This window comes from Dama dama, chromosome 18 (assembly GCF_033118175.1).
Source record: "Dama dama isolate Ldn47 chromosome 18, ASM3311817v1, whole genome shotgun sequence".
Taxonomy (NCBI): domain Eukaryota; kingdom Metazoa; phylum Chordata; class Mammalia; order Artiodactyla; family Cervidae; genus Dama; species Dama dama.
Window position 1 is genome coordinate 74263272 of NC_083698.1, and position 18989 is coordinate 74282260.

Sequence of the window (18989 nt, forward strand, 5' to 3'; positions counted from 1 at the left end):
TGTTGGGTCATATAATAATTCTAGGGCTTCTCAGATGGTGCTAGTGGTAAAGAACCTGTCTACCAATGCAGGAGGTGTAAGAGATGCAGGTTTGATCCCTGGGTCAGGAAGATTTCCTGGAGGAGGGCATGGCAACCCACTCAGTATTCATGCCTGGAGAACAGACAGAGGACACTGGTGGGCTACAGTTCATAGGGTTGCAAAGAGTTGGACACGACTGAAGGGACTTAGCAGGCACATACGCATGGTAGTTCTATTCCTAGTTTTTTAAGAAGTCTCCATACTGTTCTCCTTAGTGACTATATCAATTTATAAACAGGGAGCTCAATCCAGTGTTCTGTGACAACCTAGAGGGGTGGGATAGGGTGGGAGATGGGAACGGGTTTCAGGAGGGATGGGACAAATGTATAGCTGTGGCTGATTTGTCTTCATGTATGGCAGAGGCCAACACAATATTGTAAAGTAATTGTCTTCCAATAACTGCATTTTGTTCTATACTTCTCAATACTGTACAATTATAATCTTTGATAATTATTAGTTACTCAAGAGGGCTTCCTTCATAGCGCAGTTGGTAAAGAATCTGCCTGCAAAGCAGGAGACCCGGCTTCGATACCTCAGTCAGGAAGATCCCCTGGAGAAGTAAATGGCAACCCACTCCAGTATTCTTGCCTGGAAAATCCCATGGGCAGAGGAGCCTAGAAGGCCCTAGTCCATGGGGTTGCAAGGGTCGGACATGACTTAGCAACTAAACCAGCTACTTAAGAACAATTAAAAAAAAAAAAAAAAACAGATCTGGGGCCAACAACCTAATTGTCTAAGGTGTTAAACAAGTAACCATTATAATTAAAGTATAGATGGGCAGAAAGAATGTGGCAAAACTGAAGGGTGCAAGCTAGTCTAAATGGAAAAGTTAATCCTTTACTGCAGCCCACTAGAGCCCTGCGGAAACACTCAAAATGAAAAAAAGATCATGATATCCAGTCCTACCACTTCCGGTCAAATAGATGGGGAAACAATGGAAATAGTGACAGACTTTATTTTCTTGGGCTCCAAAACCACTGCAGATGGTAACTGCAGCCATGAAATTAAAAGACATGTGCTTCTTGGAAGAAAAGCTATGTCTAACCTAGATAGCAGATTAAAAAGCAGAGACATTACTTTGCCAATAAAGGTCCATATAGTCAAAGCTATGGTTTTTCCTGTAGGCTTGTATGGATGTGAGAGTTGGACCATAAAGAAAGCTGAGTGCTGAAGAATTGATGCTTTGAACTGTGGTGTTGGAGAAGACTCTTGAGAGTCCCTTGGGCAGCAAGGAGATCCAACCAGTCAATCCTAAAGGAAATCAACCCTGAATATTCATTGGAAGGACTGATGCTGAAGCTGAAGCTCCAATACTTTGGCCACCTGATGTGAAGAGCTAACTCATTGGAAAAAACCTTGATTCTGGGAAAAATTGAAGGCAGAAGGAGAAGGGGATGACAGAGGATGAGATGGTAGGATGGCATCACTGCCTTGATGGACATGAGTTTGAGCAAGCTCCAGGAGTTGGTGATGGACTGGGAAGCCTGGAGTGCTACAGTCCATGGGGTCACAAAAAGTCAGACATGACTGAGTTACTGAACTAAACTGAATGTTGAAAACTAAACTGAAATTACTACACATATATGTGCATACCTTGGTTGCATATATCGTATTGCTCTGGACTTATAAACAAATGGATTTAAAAACAGGGCTTCCCTAGTGGCTCAGATGGTAAAGAATCTGCCTGCAATGCAAGAGAGCTGGGTATGATCCCTCCATCAGGAAGATCCCCTGGAGAAGGAAATCATTCTCCACTCTAGTATTCTTGCCTGGAGAATTCCATGTACAGAGGAGCCTGGCAGGCTACAGTCCATGGGGTCACAAAGAGTCTGACATGACTGAGTGAATGACACTTTCACTTTAAAATCAAGCTTTTCATATTCACTCACTCATAAGAAGAGCAAATGTATAGTTGCAATGGTGATGACATTTGTGTTCAGCTACATCCTGCCCTGCTATCTCCCAATTCTCTGCCACTGAATAAAAGTGGGAAGTGATGCCTACGTGTGTGGTCTTCTGTGTGTTAGAATGTGGCCTATAACACATTCGGTTGTGAACTGTGCACTTTAATGAAATGATCCCATTTACTAAAACAGTAAAGCATCCTTTAAAGTGAATTACGCATTACATACTTGTTGAACGCCTGAACTACGGTGCTCCGACCTTTATTTCCGCACTAAGTGCTGTTCTACTCACCGATGAGGTACATGCCGATCCAGTCCCCAGCGTCCACTTCCTCTTTGATGTCCCAGTGGATCACCAGGTCCTGTGAGTGCCCTATGGAGTAGTAGGAACTGCTGACCATGAGTGTGGAGCGGCTGTCCGAGGTGACCAGGTCGGTGTCGCTGGTGGAGCGGGGGATGGTGACGGCACCATGGGGGCCAGTCCTGATGGCCACACTGTGGTACTGGCCTGGGTTGTAGCTGTGGCGGAGCGGCTCCTTGCACCGGCGTCGATTCTGGGAGTTTCTAGATGGAGATGCCATGGCGGCCAGGCCTAAGAACCTGTTCTGGTACAGATTCTGTGGGGGCAAACAGACAGTCAGTAGGGGCGGGAGATGCTGGCTCCACAGTCAGTCATCGTCTTCACAGGGAAGGGAGGATGGGTTGGGGGAAGCCAGCAGGGAGAGAGAAGCCCTTTTAGGAAGATTTGAAACAGACACAGAGCATTTTCCTCGGGGCCAAAATGGTAGCTCTGAGTTCAGGTGGGGAAGGCAAGAACGAAATACACACTCACCAAGGGGCCATGCCTTTCCTTGCTCTGCTGGGGTCTCTGCCTCCCTCAGCTCCCTCCAGCCTGCTTGGTATCAGAAGGCCAGGAATGTCTACAGAATGACCTGGCGGTGTGACTGCCCCCAGAGTGCCATCTCTTGAGTTCTCTGGCATAAATTCAATTGGATCCAATTTTACCCTTTATGGTAAATGATGGTTATTATCATGGCACATTTTAGTGACCTCTGTAGCATTCGAGACCCTACACACAGCCCAGAATCATTGGCAGTCCCTGCTGGAGGAGGCGGTCACTGTCTTTCATTTTCAACTCTCATTCTACAGCAGGTCACTGTACCACCTGAAATGCCTATTAAGGATCTCAGATATCCTAGTAAGCTTCAAAGACTGCAAAACCCAACCTCAGAAGACCGTGTCTCCCTTAGAGCTAATACTGTAGAAAATATTGTATCTGCTGAGGAGAAAAAAAAAATGCATGTTTTTTTATTGTTTACAACTTGGAGCACTTCAAACTAGCTGAGCTGATACAGACCAATAACATGACTATTTTGCTACAGGTGGCTTTGAAAACAGGGGGAAAGGGCATTCTGCAGAATTGGAATGAGGGATTCTTTTTTGAAACAAGCAGTGGTAATTTTTATTTCATCAAAGTGTACTACAATTGGGATTTAAATGTACATTTTGGGGGTTCCTGCCTATAAAAGAACCTGCTGTTATACAGCTAATAGCACTTTTGTTTTTAAGAAGAGAAGATCAAGGTCTTAAAATATGTTACATCATGCAGTTTAGATCCCAGGACTGTAACTTATTATACACATCCATCAAATGCGAGTTATTGAGTTTCCGTTAACCAGCCAGGAGAACCAGACTCGGCACCAGTCTACTCTTGAGATGATATAAGTCTATTTAGCAGTAATTTGGGTCCGTGCTTTTTCCATCTTGGAAGATCAGGGCACTTGTAAAAAGTCTATTAACCTGATTAAGCACAGTGTTGGTATTTGGAATATTGGGCCTTAATGGCCATATGTCAGGCCTATTTATTCATCATCTGAGTCTCTTGTTGGGACTTTTTCTAGCCCCACTGGTGGTAACCATGGAATTACTATTGGCAGAGAAGCCAGGCTTCAGAAAGCATCTTATCACACTATTGGTACCATATGTCTTTTTTTTCCTTTCTAATGCTTTCCACTGCAACAGTATGAAAATAGATGGACCACAGTGTTGCCTGGAAACCAGTCCACTTCTCAGGAACACAAGCACAGCCTTGAGCTCAGGAACAGCTCATCAACAGCCCACCTCACAGGCACCCTGGCTCTTCCAGACAGTTCCAAGAGGACCACAGGAACCTGATCATTGTTCAGGGAACTTCGCTCAGAGACCTTTGTAAAGCCTCCAAAATAAGGAAGGCTGCTGCTGGTGTGTAACCTTTCTTCCGTTCACATGCACTTTATGTGCACCAATAGAATCTTACCGTGTCATCATGGAGATTTAAACAAACTGAGAGAGTAGCACCGACATATTCACTGCCATGTGTAAAGGAGCTAGTGAGAAGCGGCCGTGTGACAGGGAGCTCAGTGTGAGGCTCTGTGATGACCGAGAGGGGTGGGATGGAGGGCTGGGAAGGAGGTCCAAAAGGAAGGGGACATAGGTATACATACAGCTGCTTCATTCTGTTGTTCAGCAGAAACTAACACACCATTGTAAAGTAATTACAGTCTAATTAAAAAAAAAAACAAAACACAAAATGACTACTTGGAATTAAATGACATAATCAAGTATATAATTATGAGTGAGACCAAAAGACGGGCAATTCTGGAGCATCACCTTCCAGTTTCCAAGCTGTGTATCCCTGGACGACTTACTTGATCTCTCTAGTCCTCTGTTTACTCGTCTATAAATGGGTTGCTGTCAAAATTTAACGAGATAAATGCAAACCAAGCTCTTACTATAGTAAGTGCTCAATAAATAAAAATCTACGACTGAAACACTACTAGTATTGTTTTAGTAAGAAAGCACCACTGAAACGGAGGTCCCGGGCAGTGAGTGAGCCTCTTATACTGATCAAGGGTCCCCACATGTGTCCTCAGAGCCTCACACTTAAGTCATTCAACAGCAGACCTTCAGCTCATTCCTAGTTATGACCTTCCAGGTTTCCTCTTACAAAACTGACACTGCAAACAGTGAACAGGCCAGCATGTTCGGAAAGGTGTCCTAGCTACCAGCCTTTGGATAAGTCTTCCTTTTGCTTTGTGGGTAAAAAACAAAAAACTTATGTTTATTTGTCAGGTTACTACTTGAATGGAATATTTTGTTGCATTCATGTTGAGGCTGAGAGATTTTTATCTATGTCATGTCAGTCAGGGCTCAAGGTAGATTATAGAGTGCTTTGCTTTCATTGAAGATTTCTGCTGCAGTATTTTTTATTAGAATTCCCCGGAAACCAGGCAAGTCTCCTGACACTGTCAAATTACATCAGTTTACACCATCCACATGGTGGGAACAAACGCATAGAAAGAAACGTTAGTCAAGGAAGATGTTTCTCATTAATTTACTAGATTGGAATTAATGGCATTTTCCTGGAATTAGAAGGACAGCTTCAATGCTGCTCTTTGAAGACTACACTCCCTCACCTCACCCCAGCTTTGTCCACATCCTCCTCACTCATGCTTGTAGGAAGGATTTATAGTCTGCTTTGAGGTTATGCTTCAGCACCAGCTCTGCTGTAACCTCTCCTTAAATCCTTCCCCATTTCCAAGAGAGAGGGGCTTTCTATTCTGTGATCCCATAGGAATCTCATTCTCCCTGCAAGGATTCTCACTGTATTATCGCTAGTTGACCTGTGTTGTGCCCTAAGCTATGAAGTCCCTGAGGCCGGTGTTTACCGCTCTTTATATCTCCTGGAACTTCCGTGACATCTGGCACGCACACACACACACACGCAAAAGGGCTAAAAACTTTAATAGTATTTATTTTACTCAATGAAGTCCCTTCTTGTTCCACAAAGAGCTTAAAATGACTAATATATAAAATACAGAAAGATGTGATGTTAGTAGTAGATGGTGCAGGGGATGAAAAAAATAGAGACAGTTACGTAGGAAGGTTAATATCAGACTCTACACCATCATTTCCTAAACAGGTGTTTTTGTTAAAGACTCACACAGCTGCTTCTAGAATAGAGCAGGTGGATGGCTGATTTCCAACATGTCATTTCTCTGTGGCCATGTTCCCCCAAGACTTTCACACGTGTTCTAGTTGAAACTATAGATGCATCCGGCTAGAAGACGCAGTTCAATCACTCTCTGCTCACATCTGAATTGTGGGAGAGAGATGAGCATCTGTCCTGTTTTTAAATAGCCCTGGATAAAAGACCACTCTTTCCCTAACAGCAATTCCAATGTTTATAACCTCACAATTCTTCCTCATCTCTAAGGCAAATCTTTCCCTTCTTTCTCCTAGTTCCTTCACTCAACAGATGCAGAGAAGTTAAACATATTACTAACTGTATCCCAGTTTTTTTTCCCATTCCATCAAGTAATTCAGATGTCGCTTATCTTCTCTTACATTGTTGATAGGCAATAGACACTGATAAGAAAACCATAGAATATTAGTAACAATTTAAGTTACACTGCAATTTTCTAATTATTGGTTCAGTAACATTGTAATTTTCTAATTATAGCCCTAGTTATGGGCTATGCTAAGCATATATTTTAATTGACCCTTGAAAATGAGGCCCAATGAGTGAGCACTAAAAACAATCTGATCACATCATGTCCTGCTTCACAGGGAGTGTGATTCCATCTGTTGGCTTATTTCCCATTTGTCACAGAAGATCTAACAATGATGTTTACTTGTTTTGCTTTCTGACTTAAATAATTCATCATTGTTGAAATGTTTTGAATTAAGTTATATTCTTCAGTTATTTTTTTAAATCTTGGGATAGGCTGTGTGTGTTTAATCTGTTTAGTATGCATTGTAGAACAACAGCAAAAACAAAAGCTTCCAGGAGGAGATAGAATCTTAAAAGCAAAAAACATCACTTCTAGGGAAGGAACAAGTTACTATGTACATCTTTTTTTGTTTTTTTAAAGAACATAGGGAGACAAAAGGTTTGGCTGTGTCAATTTCTAACTGACAGAGTCATTAATAGCTTTGCTGTTTTGGAATATAAAGCTGTGAGTGAGTGCTATCTCAAAAATGAAAAGAAAGTGGACAAAAGACATCTAGAATAGAGAAAGTGATTCTTAATAAATGCCTCTATACTCAGAAATCAAAAACTGTGACTGGAAAACACAGGCCCTGAAGGAAACTTCATTAGAGTATACAAGTTGAGGTTATAGAAACTGGCATTATTTAGCAGGAAGAAAGAACATGAGAGTTTTTTGAGTTCATGAACAGATTTGATTTTGAGCAAGTAGATGCCTGAAGCTTTTTTATCCTATCCTCAGCTCTTGTTATGCCATCAGGCGGGTAATGGAACTCAAAAAAAATTATATAACATTTCTTTCTGCAGTGGATTTGAGAAAATTTACAACAAAAGAAATGTAGATGGAAATAGGGAAATATAAGCCAGATAGGAACCGGGGAGTAGCAATAAGAAAGGATAATAATATTAGGAGCATTTACTCTGTGGTTGGAACTTGGTACATTATCTCATTAAAACCCTAGCAAGTATCACTCTTTCCATGTTGGTGAGAAACCCAGCTCAGATATTTAATAATTAACAAACAATGCCAAAGTCACACCTCTTGCAGCAGGAAGTAGGGATTTGAGCCATTCTAAGAGGAGAGTGAAAAAGTTGGCTTAAAGCTCAACATTCCACCCTCGCCTTCTCCCATAGAGTCAATCTGAGAGAACAGCATTGAAACATGTATATTATCAAGTGTGAAACAGATTGCCAGTCCAGGTTGGATGCATGAGACAAGTGCTCAGGGCTGGTGCACTGGGATGACCCAGAGGGATGGGATGGGGAGGGAGGTGGGAGGGGGGATCGGGATGGGGAGCACATGTAAATCCATGGCTGATTCATGTCAGTGTATGGCAAAAACCACTACAATATTGTAAAGTAATTAGCTTCCAACTAGTAAAAATAAATGAAAAAAAACTCAACATTCAGAAAACTAAGATCAGGGCATCTGGTCCCATCACTTCATGGGAAAAAGATGGGGAAACACTGGAAACAGTGTCAGACTTTATTTTTGGGGCTCCAAAATCACTGCAGATGGTGATTGCAGCCATGAAATTAAAAGACACTTACTCCCTGGAAGGAAAGTTATGACCAACCTAGACAGCATATTAAAAAGCAGAGACATTACTTTGCCAACAAAGGTCCGTCTAGTCAAGGCTATGGTTTTTCCAGTGGTCATGTATGGATGTGAGAGTTGGACTGTGAAGAAAGCTGAGTGCCGAAGAATTGATGCCTTTGATCTGTGGTGTTGGAGAAGACTCTTGAGAGTCCCTTGGACAGCAAGGAGATCCAACCAGTCCATCCTAAAGGAGATCAGTCCTGGGTGTTCATTGGAAGGACTGATGCTGAAGCTGAAACTCCAGTACTTTGGCTACCTCATGCAAAGAGGTGACTCATTGGAAAAGACCCTGATGCTGGGAGGGATTGGGGGCAGGAGGAGAAGGGGATGACAGAAGATGAGATGGCTGGATGGCATCACCGACTCGATGGACTTGAGTTTGAGTAAACTCCGGGAGTTGCTGATGGATAGGGAGGCCTGGCATGCTGCGATTCATGGGGTCGCAAAGAGTCGGACACAACTGAGCAACTGAACTAAGCTGAACTGATGTGACTATGAGGAGGGCAAACAACAGCCAAACCTGAAGGAAATCAACCCTGAATATTCACTGAAAGGACTGTTGCTGAAGTTGAAGCTCCAATACTTTGGCCACCTGATGTGAAGAGCCAACTCACTGGAAAAGGCCCCGATGCTGGGAAAGATCGAAGGCAAAAGAAGAGGGGAGCGGCAGAGGATGAGATGGTTAGATGGCAACACCGATGCAATGGACATGAATTTGAGCAAACTCTGGCAGATAATGGAGGACAGAGGAGGCTGGCATGCTGCAGTCAATGGAATCACAAAGAATTAGATACAACTTAGCAATTGAACAACAACAATCTGATTATAAGTGGGCACTTTGATCACTCAGAAGCACTCTCTCCAAATTATAACATGGGAAGATATAGTTGCGGTAATTGAGACTTAGATTCTCCTCTGAGATTCTTGGCAGTCAAAATGATAAAGGAAAATTTAATTCTCACAATCAGAATATGGGAGTAATTTTTTCCCTCTGAGTTATAAGATGCTTCATATTCAGCTTTATGTAGGAAACACTGCATGATGTGGTAAACAATATCTTAAAAGAATATATTTTCTTAAAATCACAAATGCAGTGGCAGATTGTGAGAGAGTCATTTCCTAGGCAGGCTGATAAGAAGTCTAGGAGTCCCCAAGGAGAGAGGGGTCTGGAATTCTCAAGGAGGAAGAAAGGACAAACTTTTTTTTCCCCCTCTACATTCCTTAGGATTATATAACAATAATGTATCCTGCATGAGGACAGTCTCTGGAAAAAAAACCTTCTGGCTAATCCTACTATCTTAAAATGTAAATCATGGGAGTAGGTCTAGTGAGATCTTTACAACCTCCAGACATTCTTTTGATTCACTGTAATAACTAATTAGAGAGTACATAATTCCATTGCTAACACTAGCAAGGTGGTACTCTTTCTGCCCCCTTCTGATGTGTATGTCAGAAGCTTTCTCTATCTCCTTTATACTTTAATAAAACTTTATTACACAAAAGCTCTGAGCAATCAAGCCTCGTCTCTGGCCCTGGATTGAATTCTTCTCCTCCAGAGGCCAAGAATCCCGGTATCTTTTCCTGGTTCAGCAACAACCTTTCAATTGCTTGGACAAGTCTTTGATGAAAGCTGAGGTCATAATACAGAGTATATTAAGGGCTGAATGGATGGGTTCTGCTATGTGCTTTGACCACATTCAGAAGTCCCCTTGGCTTATTGCACTCCTGAGGCCCCAAGCCTCTTGCTCTCAACTTGGTGTCTGTTCTTAATCCTCCATCTCGCTCTCTGGCCTTGATGCTGATAAAATAAAATTTCATATATTGAGGTATGAGGAAATCAATCTGGCTTGTACATGAGTTAGCTTAAATTTCATGCTAACCAGAACAGCCTGTTTGTGGCCTGTAAAACATACATTGTACACCTGCTTTAATTATTAAAGAAAAGTGTTCACTGACCAGAAATAAAGAATGTCTATCTTAAAAGTAAAGATTAAATGCCTTCCTTCCTGGGATGCCATTGCTGGTACTCTTTCCATTATGACTCCCTTCCCAGGTGCTAAGGTCCTACTGACTGGCTATGTACGTGCTGGTCTGTTTTTCTGGACACTTTGAAGGAATGTACCCCTGACTTGTTTGGTGTTCTTTGCTCTGACAAGAGAGAAAACCATGCCCAAAGCCATGCTTCTCCAGAGCAGTTCCTCAGAGTTGTCTGAGAGGCTGTCCTCAGTTTGGCTCAAATAAAACTCTTTTCCATTCCTATTATAGACTGTTTATTATTTTCCTTGATAATCAGAGTAAACCAGAGCCTTACACACATGTTCTCTCTGCAACTATCTTGTTAACTTACTTCTTATTAGTGCCCCTATACTAGGATGCAGGGGCTTTCCTTGTGGCTCAGCTGGTAAAGAATCCACCTGCAATGAGGGGGACCTGGGTTCAATCCCTGAGTTGGGAAGATCCCCTGGAGAAGGGAAAGGCTACCCACTGCAGTATTCTGGCCTGAGAATTCCATGGGTTGTATAGTCCATGGGGTCTCAAATAGTTGGACACGACTGAGCGACTTTCACTTTCACTTCACTCACTAGGATGTAGGCACCAAGACAGTGTGGTCCCTGTCCAGTTCCTTTAGGTCTGCATTTCCAACTAAGGTAGTGCTGGGTAAGGATGCAGTGGATGCTCAGTGAATGAATGAATGAATGAATGAATGGGCACGTGGGTGACGAAGCCTGGGACACACCTGCCTCTCCTGTCTTGAAGCCATGATGTGATGCTCTCTTCCCTGCTCTCAGGAACTCAACTCAGTGCCTCTTTTGTCTCAAGCACACAACTTTGTGCCCATAATCCCCCAGATTATTGATTCTCAAATGACACTGGTCAGAAGGAAGGCTTGAGAATGAGACAAAATACTGCCCCCAGGGAGGTCCCCTCTTCCATTTCATATCCCAAGACCTGAGTCCTGCCGGTACATTCCTACCTCTGCTGTTGTGAGTGAGGCTGTGGGACAGAGGCGGGTGTGAGGGGCTGAGGTGGCCCTGACCCCACCAGATGGCTGGGTGTGTCTGAGGAGGAAGAGTGGGAGGTGGCTGCAATAGCGTCATCTTTGTCCAGCTCTTCAGCAGCTGGGCACCTGTCCCTGAAACTGTGCCTCTGAAATGTTTTTAGCCTCAAAGCCATGTGTTGAAAATTCCACCTTTTGTGCTGGCCATTGTGCAGAAAAATATCACAGAGTTACATAAACTAAATTGTGTGGGCTCTTTTTCTTGAAAGAAGAAATAGAATCCCACATGTTGTCGGCTGAAAGGGAACACAAGGCAGAGAAGATTTTAATAAGCAAGTCAAGCCAAGCCAGGGAATATCCACATAGGAAGTTGGGATTTTAACTGGTTAAAATGACAGTCAACCCATTCTTTTAGGAACATGTAAAGCCTTATCACTGACAATGAAGTCCAACAAGACACTGATTAGAGTTAACAGTCCCATCCCCACTTCTCTGGGACCCCACTGACTGGGTAAGAAAGGGTTTGTCTCTGGGCCAGATGCCTTCTCTCTGCTTGTGCCTAAGATGGGTGACTGGGATGCCCTGCCATGCTTCGTTGGGTGTGTGCCCTTCACTGCTTCAGTCAAGTCTGGAATTTCTTGATGAAGCTCTGTGTCTCTATGGAGGTTTATGTTTGGAGGCATTCAAGAACCAAGCTGTCAAAATCTGGGTGGTTTGTATGAGTGAAACAGTGGATGGGGAGAAAGGAAGTTAGGAGATAGTTTGGGAAAGGGTGGGAAGCTTCCTGTGTTCTTTGCAAGAAATCCCTGATCTCTAGTGCTTTATTCTGTTCTACGTTGAAGAGAAAGGTCATTGAAAGTGGTATTCCTGTGTGTGTGTGTGTGTGTATGTGTGTGTGAGAACAGAGAGAGACAGACAGACAAATGACAGAGACAGAACATGAATGGTCATGTCCAGATATGAAAAACATTCCTGTCTTTCCCTTTTCAATATTAAATAGGTCTTTTTCTTCCTCAGGAGGGTCCCATACTAACAGATGTTGGTAAAGCTCCTTCTCCACCTATTGACGCTTGCAGGAGAAAACCAAATGCTTTATCTCCCAGAACCACAGTGGTCAGGCCAGGCTGGGCCATCCAAGCTCCCAGGGACCCTGTTGACCCCTCGGGAGGCCCCTGGTGGAAGTGTAGGGGAGCAGAATGTCTGCACGTCTGATCTTCTCAGCGTCCAGCACTAGGCAGCCACGAGGAACATCCTGACTCTGCATCTCTGCTCCTGACTCCACAGGGCAGCTGAGCCATTGACATGTGTGACAGTGTCTCTTCATCACACACGTACCCAGGGCTCCTGCTTGGCTACAGTCCTGTCTCCCAAATCTGACTATAAGACTGAGTCACCCAGACCCCCAGAGTGAGTTGTGGGAGGTCCTGTCCTCTCCACTAGGAAGCAGAGGTCCCCAGAAGGGCAGCGGCCACTCCTGACCATAGCAGGTGAGTGACAGAGCCATGAGGGAACCCAGGGCCTTCCTCTCTCAGGAGGGACATCAGGCTTGAGGGAAATGTGAGGAGGTTTCCCTCTTATTTTCATGATCCTGATTAGATGTGGCAGCTAATAGGCAACACAGCCAGGCAATGAACACAGATGTAAGAAGGACATTTCAGTAGGGTTTCAAATGAGGGGCTAAGTTTGCACACATACTGGAGTTAACACTCCAAAGTAAGTGATTACCATGAGGCTTTGGAGTGCTGTATAGATACTCTCTTTTAAAATCTTCCACCCCTGGAAGGTTGGACCTGGTCAGTTGGGTAGATTTTTCAGTAAACTCTGCTCTTGGTTTTCTTCTTCTTTCCTTGATTCCAAAGACTAACTGTTTATTGAGTCATTCCTATATACTAGAAGCTGTGCTCAGTATTGAGAATGGAGATGAGATGAGATGAAAGAGATAAATGAAACAGTACTCCTCTCCTCCAAGAGTTTCGCACAGGAGGCAGACATTTAAGCAGTCAACTATGACACAATGATAAGGGAGCAGTGGGAAGGGACCCCCATGGAAGGGAGATGGATGCTGGGAAGGACTTTCCAGGTGGGGGACAGTGAAACTGTCTTTGGAAGGAGCAGTAGGAATGTCTGGTGATAAGGACAAGGACCAGGCAAGGACAGGGAATGCAACCAGGCAGAATGAACTCAGTGTGTAAAGACACTGCTTTGCAGAAAAGCCTGGCGTGCTTCTAGATTCAGCAGAGCTTCTCCCAGGCACTGGCCAGAGAGTCAGGCGGCACGGCTGGAAGAGTGGCAGGCAGGTCTCCATGCCACACCAAGACAAACAACCTCCTCCCTTGGAGGATGGTGAGCCACAGGAGAGATTTGATCTAGGAAATGATATAAGTTGCTCAACTTAGAAGCATTATTCTATAGCAATGAGGAGGAGAGCAAAGAAGCCTGCTGTGTCTGGAGGAGCCTGTGTTACAGCAACTCTGAAAGTCAAGTCCACATGGATGGAGAAGCTCCACCAGTCAGACGGTCCCTGAAGTCTAAACCCTCAGTGTCATCTGCAAAGCAGGCGCTGAATTGCACTGTGAGAGGGGAGAGGGAAATGAACAAGGTACATCCTGGGTCTTTGAGGGGGTGTGTAAATGAAGAGCAATCTGAAGGCTCCGCTATGGAGACCACAGAGGTATCCCGTGTGGCCTGCTTCTACTAGGATCTCACATGCGTCCCAGAACACAGGAGTGTCAGGTACCATGTGGTGCATCCTACGACACATGGTACTTGTACCTAATTTTATTGTTGGAAAACACTGCATCGTTTAGCAGCATGTGCTCCAGAATAATTTTCTCGTCAGAACTAATCAAGAGAAGTACATTTCAAGATTTTTTTCACTCTTCATTTGCAAAGCTTGCCCAACATACCAATACAGAGCAAATTAGACTTTCTGGAACATATTGTATTTGCAATCTTTGGGCTGGCTACTAACTTGTGGTAAGGAAGATGCATAAGCAGTAATTTCAGTACAGGGTGACAAATAAGTTTAGAAGGATCAAAGGACAGGACAAGAACTATTTGTTTTGTCTAATGAGGAAGGAAATTAAGACTTCAAGGAGAAGGGGAGAAGGTTTAATTTAGGCAAAAGAAACATATACAAAGTGCTTTAAAGACTGCCCACGCATATTCAGGGGATAGGAAGAAGACCTGTGTGTCAGAGGCAGGATGCTTGGGGCAGGAGCAGTGGGGAAGGATGGAGCTGAAGTAGAGACAAGACTGACTTAAAGGCCAAATGCACCAAGGTAAGAAGAGGGGTGTTTCTTTTGGGGAGAGTGAGCCCTTCTGGAGATAGGAGAAGATACAGTAGTGGGCTCACCTCCACTGTGCTTTCACAAATGTGAAACGCTACTGAACAACTTCCTTTAGGAGTAACCTAACAGAAGTCTCTGCCAAGCTATTAGGGGAAGTTACCAGAAGGGTAGATGGACATTGTACAGCTGTCACCTCAGGGGTATGGGAGATAGTCCGCACTGCTCTTTCAGATCACCTGTCAGGACTCTGATAGGAAGGCACCATCTTGGACTTCAGCTCTAACAAAGGAGCCAACCACTAGGGCCGTGAAGCTAGTCATGGCTGCCTGTGATCAGGACACAGAGGAACAGAACCAGAAGCAGTATTTTGCTTCTCTTATCAACATGCCTGGGAAGAACACATCCAGAGCTGATGTAAGTTCAATTGTTAGTAATCGTGGTGATGGAGAAGACTCTTGAGAGTCCCTTGGGCAGCAAGGAGATCAAATCGGTCAATCCTAAAGGAAATTAACCCTGAATATTCATTGGAAGGACTGATGCTGAAGCTGAAGCTCCAATACTTGGGCCACCTGATGCGAGGAGCTGACACATTGGAAAAGACCCTGTTGCTGGGAAAGACTGAGGGCAGGAGGAGAACGGGGTGGCAGAGGATGAGATGGTTGGATGGCATCACTGACTCATGAGTTTGAGCAAATTCTGGGACATGGTGAGGGCCAGGGAAGCCTGGCATGTTACAGTTCATGGGGTTGCAAAGTCGGACATGACTTAGCAACTGAACAACAACAATAAAACCACTTTTGGAAGACAACTTAGAGCAGAAATGAATAGTAAACTATTTATGATTTGGCAATATAAGTGAAACACATCTGGCTTCTCTGTTTCATATCCATCCTCTGCCTCTCAAGAGAGGCAGAGGCCAGTTCACATCCTGGGTGATATGTTCCTTCCCAAGTTTCTTTCCTGTCAGCCTTGTGGTCATTCCTAAGATATTTCTCACCTGTGGTACTCAACTGTCACTCATTCTGTTACCCACTGCACACTACACCATCTCAGCCCCCAGGCTATAAGAGTAAGGCCAGCAGAGATGGTTTAAATTAAGAGTTATCTTTGGAAGAAGAAGGAAATAAGAAAGACCCAGTACTATTAAAAAAGAATGAGGCCTATCTTCAGTGATTTAGGATAAAATGATTGGGACAGCGGAAGTGAGAGGAAAGAAAATCAACCAGTGGAGAGAAGAAATGTAGCGACTACCATGTAAACACACTCACATCACACTTGCTACTGAAATTCTCGAACAGACTTTACAGAAAAAGTCCCTTCTGACATTAATCAGTCACATTGATTAATTTTTTTGATTGTTCTAAGCTGCCTCAGTTGAGGCAGCTTAGAACCTATGAACACATAGGGAAGAGCTGTAGTCTGATGGGATTTAGAGGATTTTTCATTTTACAGGGTAGAAAAAGGGAATGGTTTTCTCATAGTTGTATTTTTTGTCTGTACGCCTGGGACTGTCACCAGAGCTTGTCTGCGATCCACAAAAGCTGCAGCTGCCACAGTGAAATGACAAATCCCAGGGCTTATCCCACTGATTCCTGACCACGGGGAAGTCTTTACTCAATAGTACGGTGTGGGTTTACATAAAATTTAATACAAGTTAATTTGACTCTCTGTAGCCATCCCCAGGAGGCAAACTAGATGATTATCAATTGACTAAAACAGTTTTCACTCTGAAGCTGATGCCTAGAAGTTTTGAGTTTCAATGATAGAGTAATATATTCAGGGCCCTCACTGCCACTTCAATTACTCACAAGAAAAACCTCCCACACTCAGACAAATAGAAATTCAGAAGTCTCAACAATCTAGATATTTCAGCTTTTTTTTTCATTTGAGGCTGGAATTAATTATTCAGATAACATCTCTAATTTTCCATTCTACCATGTAGGCAGAAAACATCAGAGATGAAAGTTTTGTATCCTTCCAGGGATGTGGGAGCAGCAGACACAGCCTTCACTTGGTGGGGTGGCAGCGACAGGCAGTCTGTCATCTGCCTGGGTTGCCCTTCAAGCTGCTCGTGAAGCTTTTGTGCAAAGACCCAAGAGACAGCAGAATTAAAAGGAAAATGAGAAAATGAAGTAATTCAGGTTTTTGAAAGGCTGTTCAAGATGAAAAATTAGTTCTGAGGGAGCAAGAGGCACAGGTAAATGCTAATGAGTCTTAAGTGCATATACTTTCAAGATGTTAGTTTTCTTCTTTGCAGACAACCAGTCTCATCCACACTAGTCCCGGGAAGATGACAGACTCCAATTTGGTAGCTTAATTATGACCTACAGTCAGAGGCCAGCATTTCACTCTTGCTTTAATAAAATTATCCCAAGGTCGTTAAAGCCACATGTCAGAATGGCTTTAAACTGCTAAGAGTGCTTTTCCCAGACAAACTTCATTTATTTAGTCATTAAGTCAACCAACGCACATGTCAAATACTAGAATATGAATTAGAGTACAAGCTACGGTTTATATCTGCCCTGGAAAACCAGGTCACACTCATATTAAAAACTAACAACAGTCCAAGATAGTCTATGGAATATTTCATACTAAACTGCCAAAGTAAGAGTTACTGAGAAGAATACAAATTCAGGGCTGGAGTTGGGTGGGTATTCCTGACAAGAAGGATGGTACTTACTCAACCATAATATAAAGGGTCTAGGACGTGCACTTTAAGTCTTACCCAATTTGGGTTTTCTTAGAAAAATACTGCATTACTACTTTCTAATGACTCTATTTTTTCCAGAAAAACATCTATTTCTGCTTCATTGACTATGCCAAAGACTTTGACTGTGTGGATCACAATAAACTGTGGAAAACTCTGAAAGAGATGGGAATACCAGGCCACCTGACCTGCCTCTTGAGAAACCTGTACGCAGGTCAGGAAGCAACAGTTAGAACTGGACATGGAACAACAGACTGGTTCCAAATAGGAAAAGGAGGATGTCAAGGCTGTATATTGTCACCGTGTTTACTTAACTTACATGCAGAGTACATCATGAGAAACGCTGGGCTGGAGGAAGCACAAGCTGGAATCAAGATTGCTGGGCGAAATATCAATAACCTCAGATGTGCAGATGACACCACCCTTATGGCAGAAAGTGAAGAAGAACTAAAAAGCCTCTTGATGAAAGTGAAAGAGGAGAGTGAAAAAGTTGGCTTAAAGCTCAACATTCAGAAAACTAAGATCATGGCATCCAGTCCCATCACTTCATGGCAAATAGATGGGGAAACATCATAAACAGTGGCTGACTTTATTTTTTTGGGCTCCAAAATCACTGCAGATGGTGACTGCAGCCATGAAATTAAAAGACACTTGCTCCCTGGAAGGAAAGTTATGACCAACCTAGGTAGCATATTAAAAAGCAGAGACATTACCTTGTCAACAAAGGTCTGTCTAGTCAAGGCTATGGTTTTTCCAGTGGTCATGAATGGATGTGAGAGTTGGACTATAAAGAAAGCTGAGCGCCAAAGAATTGATGCTTTTGAACTGTGGTGTTGGAGAAGACTCTTGAGAGTCCCTTGGATTGCAAGGAGATCTAACCAGTCCATCCTAAAGGAGATCAGTCCTGGGTGTTCATTGGTAGGACTGATTTTGAAGCTGAAACTCCAATACTGTGGCCACCTGATGCGAAGAGCTGACTCATTTGAAAAGACCCTGATGCTGGGAAAGATTGGGGGCAGGAGGAGAAGGGGACGACAGAGGATGAGATGGTTGGATGGCATCACTGACTCAATGGACATGGGTTTGGGTGGACTCTGGAAGTTAGTGATGGACAGGGAGGCCTGGCATGCTGCAGTTCATGGGGTCACAAAGGGCCTGACACAACTGAGCAACTGAACTGAACTGAATGACTCTATTTTATATGTGCTTCAATGGACATATTTTTAAACTGGATTAAAACAACAACAACAACAACACACAACTGTATATTTGGGGGATTTTTTTGGTCATGCCATGCAGCATGTGGGGTGTTAATTCCCCAACCAGGGATTGAACCCATGCCTCCTGCAGTGCAAGTGTGGAGCCTTAACCACTGGACCACCAACAGGGAAGTCCCTCAATGGACATATTATCAACACATTGAAGAAGGATGCCCAGAGCCAAACCCCATGCAGTTCCTCATGTAGCTAAGAAAACACTTCCCCCCATCTTGAGATACCATCAAAATCTGGGTAGCAATTTTCATTTTTACCTATGCAGGGGAGGAGGTATGAGAAGGATCCTTGCTGGGACTGGTAGTGATTGGAAAGCCTTGCAAACCATTTCAGTGAATGGCTCCTTCTGAGTATACCTGAACCATTTGTCCTCTTGGCCACCTCTGCAGCACTATCCCTAGAGAATAACGGCCACACACAACAAAAAAGCTAGTTCCACACAGCCTCTGCTTCACAGGATGCAAAAACCGTCTGAAAGATGATGAAAAGCAATCTCTATAATTAACAAGTTTCCATCTGCCCATTAGGAAGTGTCAGAAATAAATAAACAAAAGTTATTGTGCATTTTGGCAAGGACTTAAATACCAGGACTGCACTGTGCCCTTGC

At 43.5% G+C, this 18989-nt stretch overlaps 1 protein-coding gene across 1 annotated transcript in view; it reads right to left on the reverse strand.

Annotated features, from left to right (window-relative positions):
- Positions 1–18989, reverse strand: part of HECW1 (HECT, C2 and WW domain containing E3 ubiquitin protein ligase 1) — a 445911-nt gene that overhangs the window by 237257 nt on the left and 189665 nt on the right. The window contains exon 2 of the mRNA XM_061165645.1: positions 2278–2602. Coding sequence (XP_061021628.1) covers positions 2278–2602 — 325 coding nt within the window. The remainder of the gene's footprint in view (positions 1–2277; positions 2603–18989) is intronic.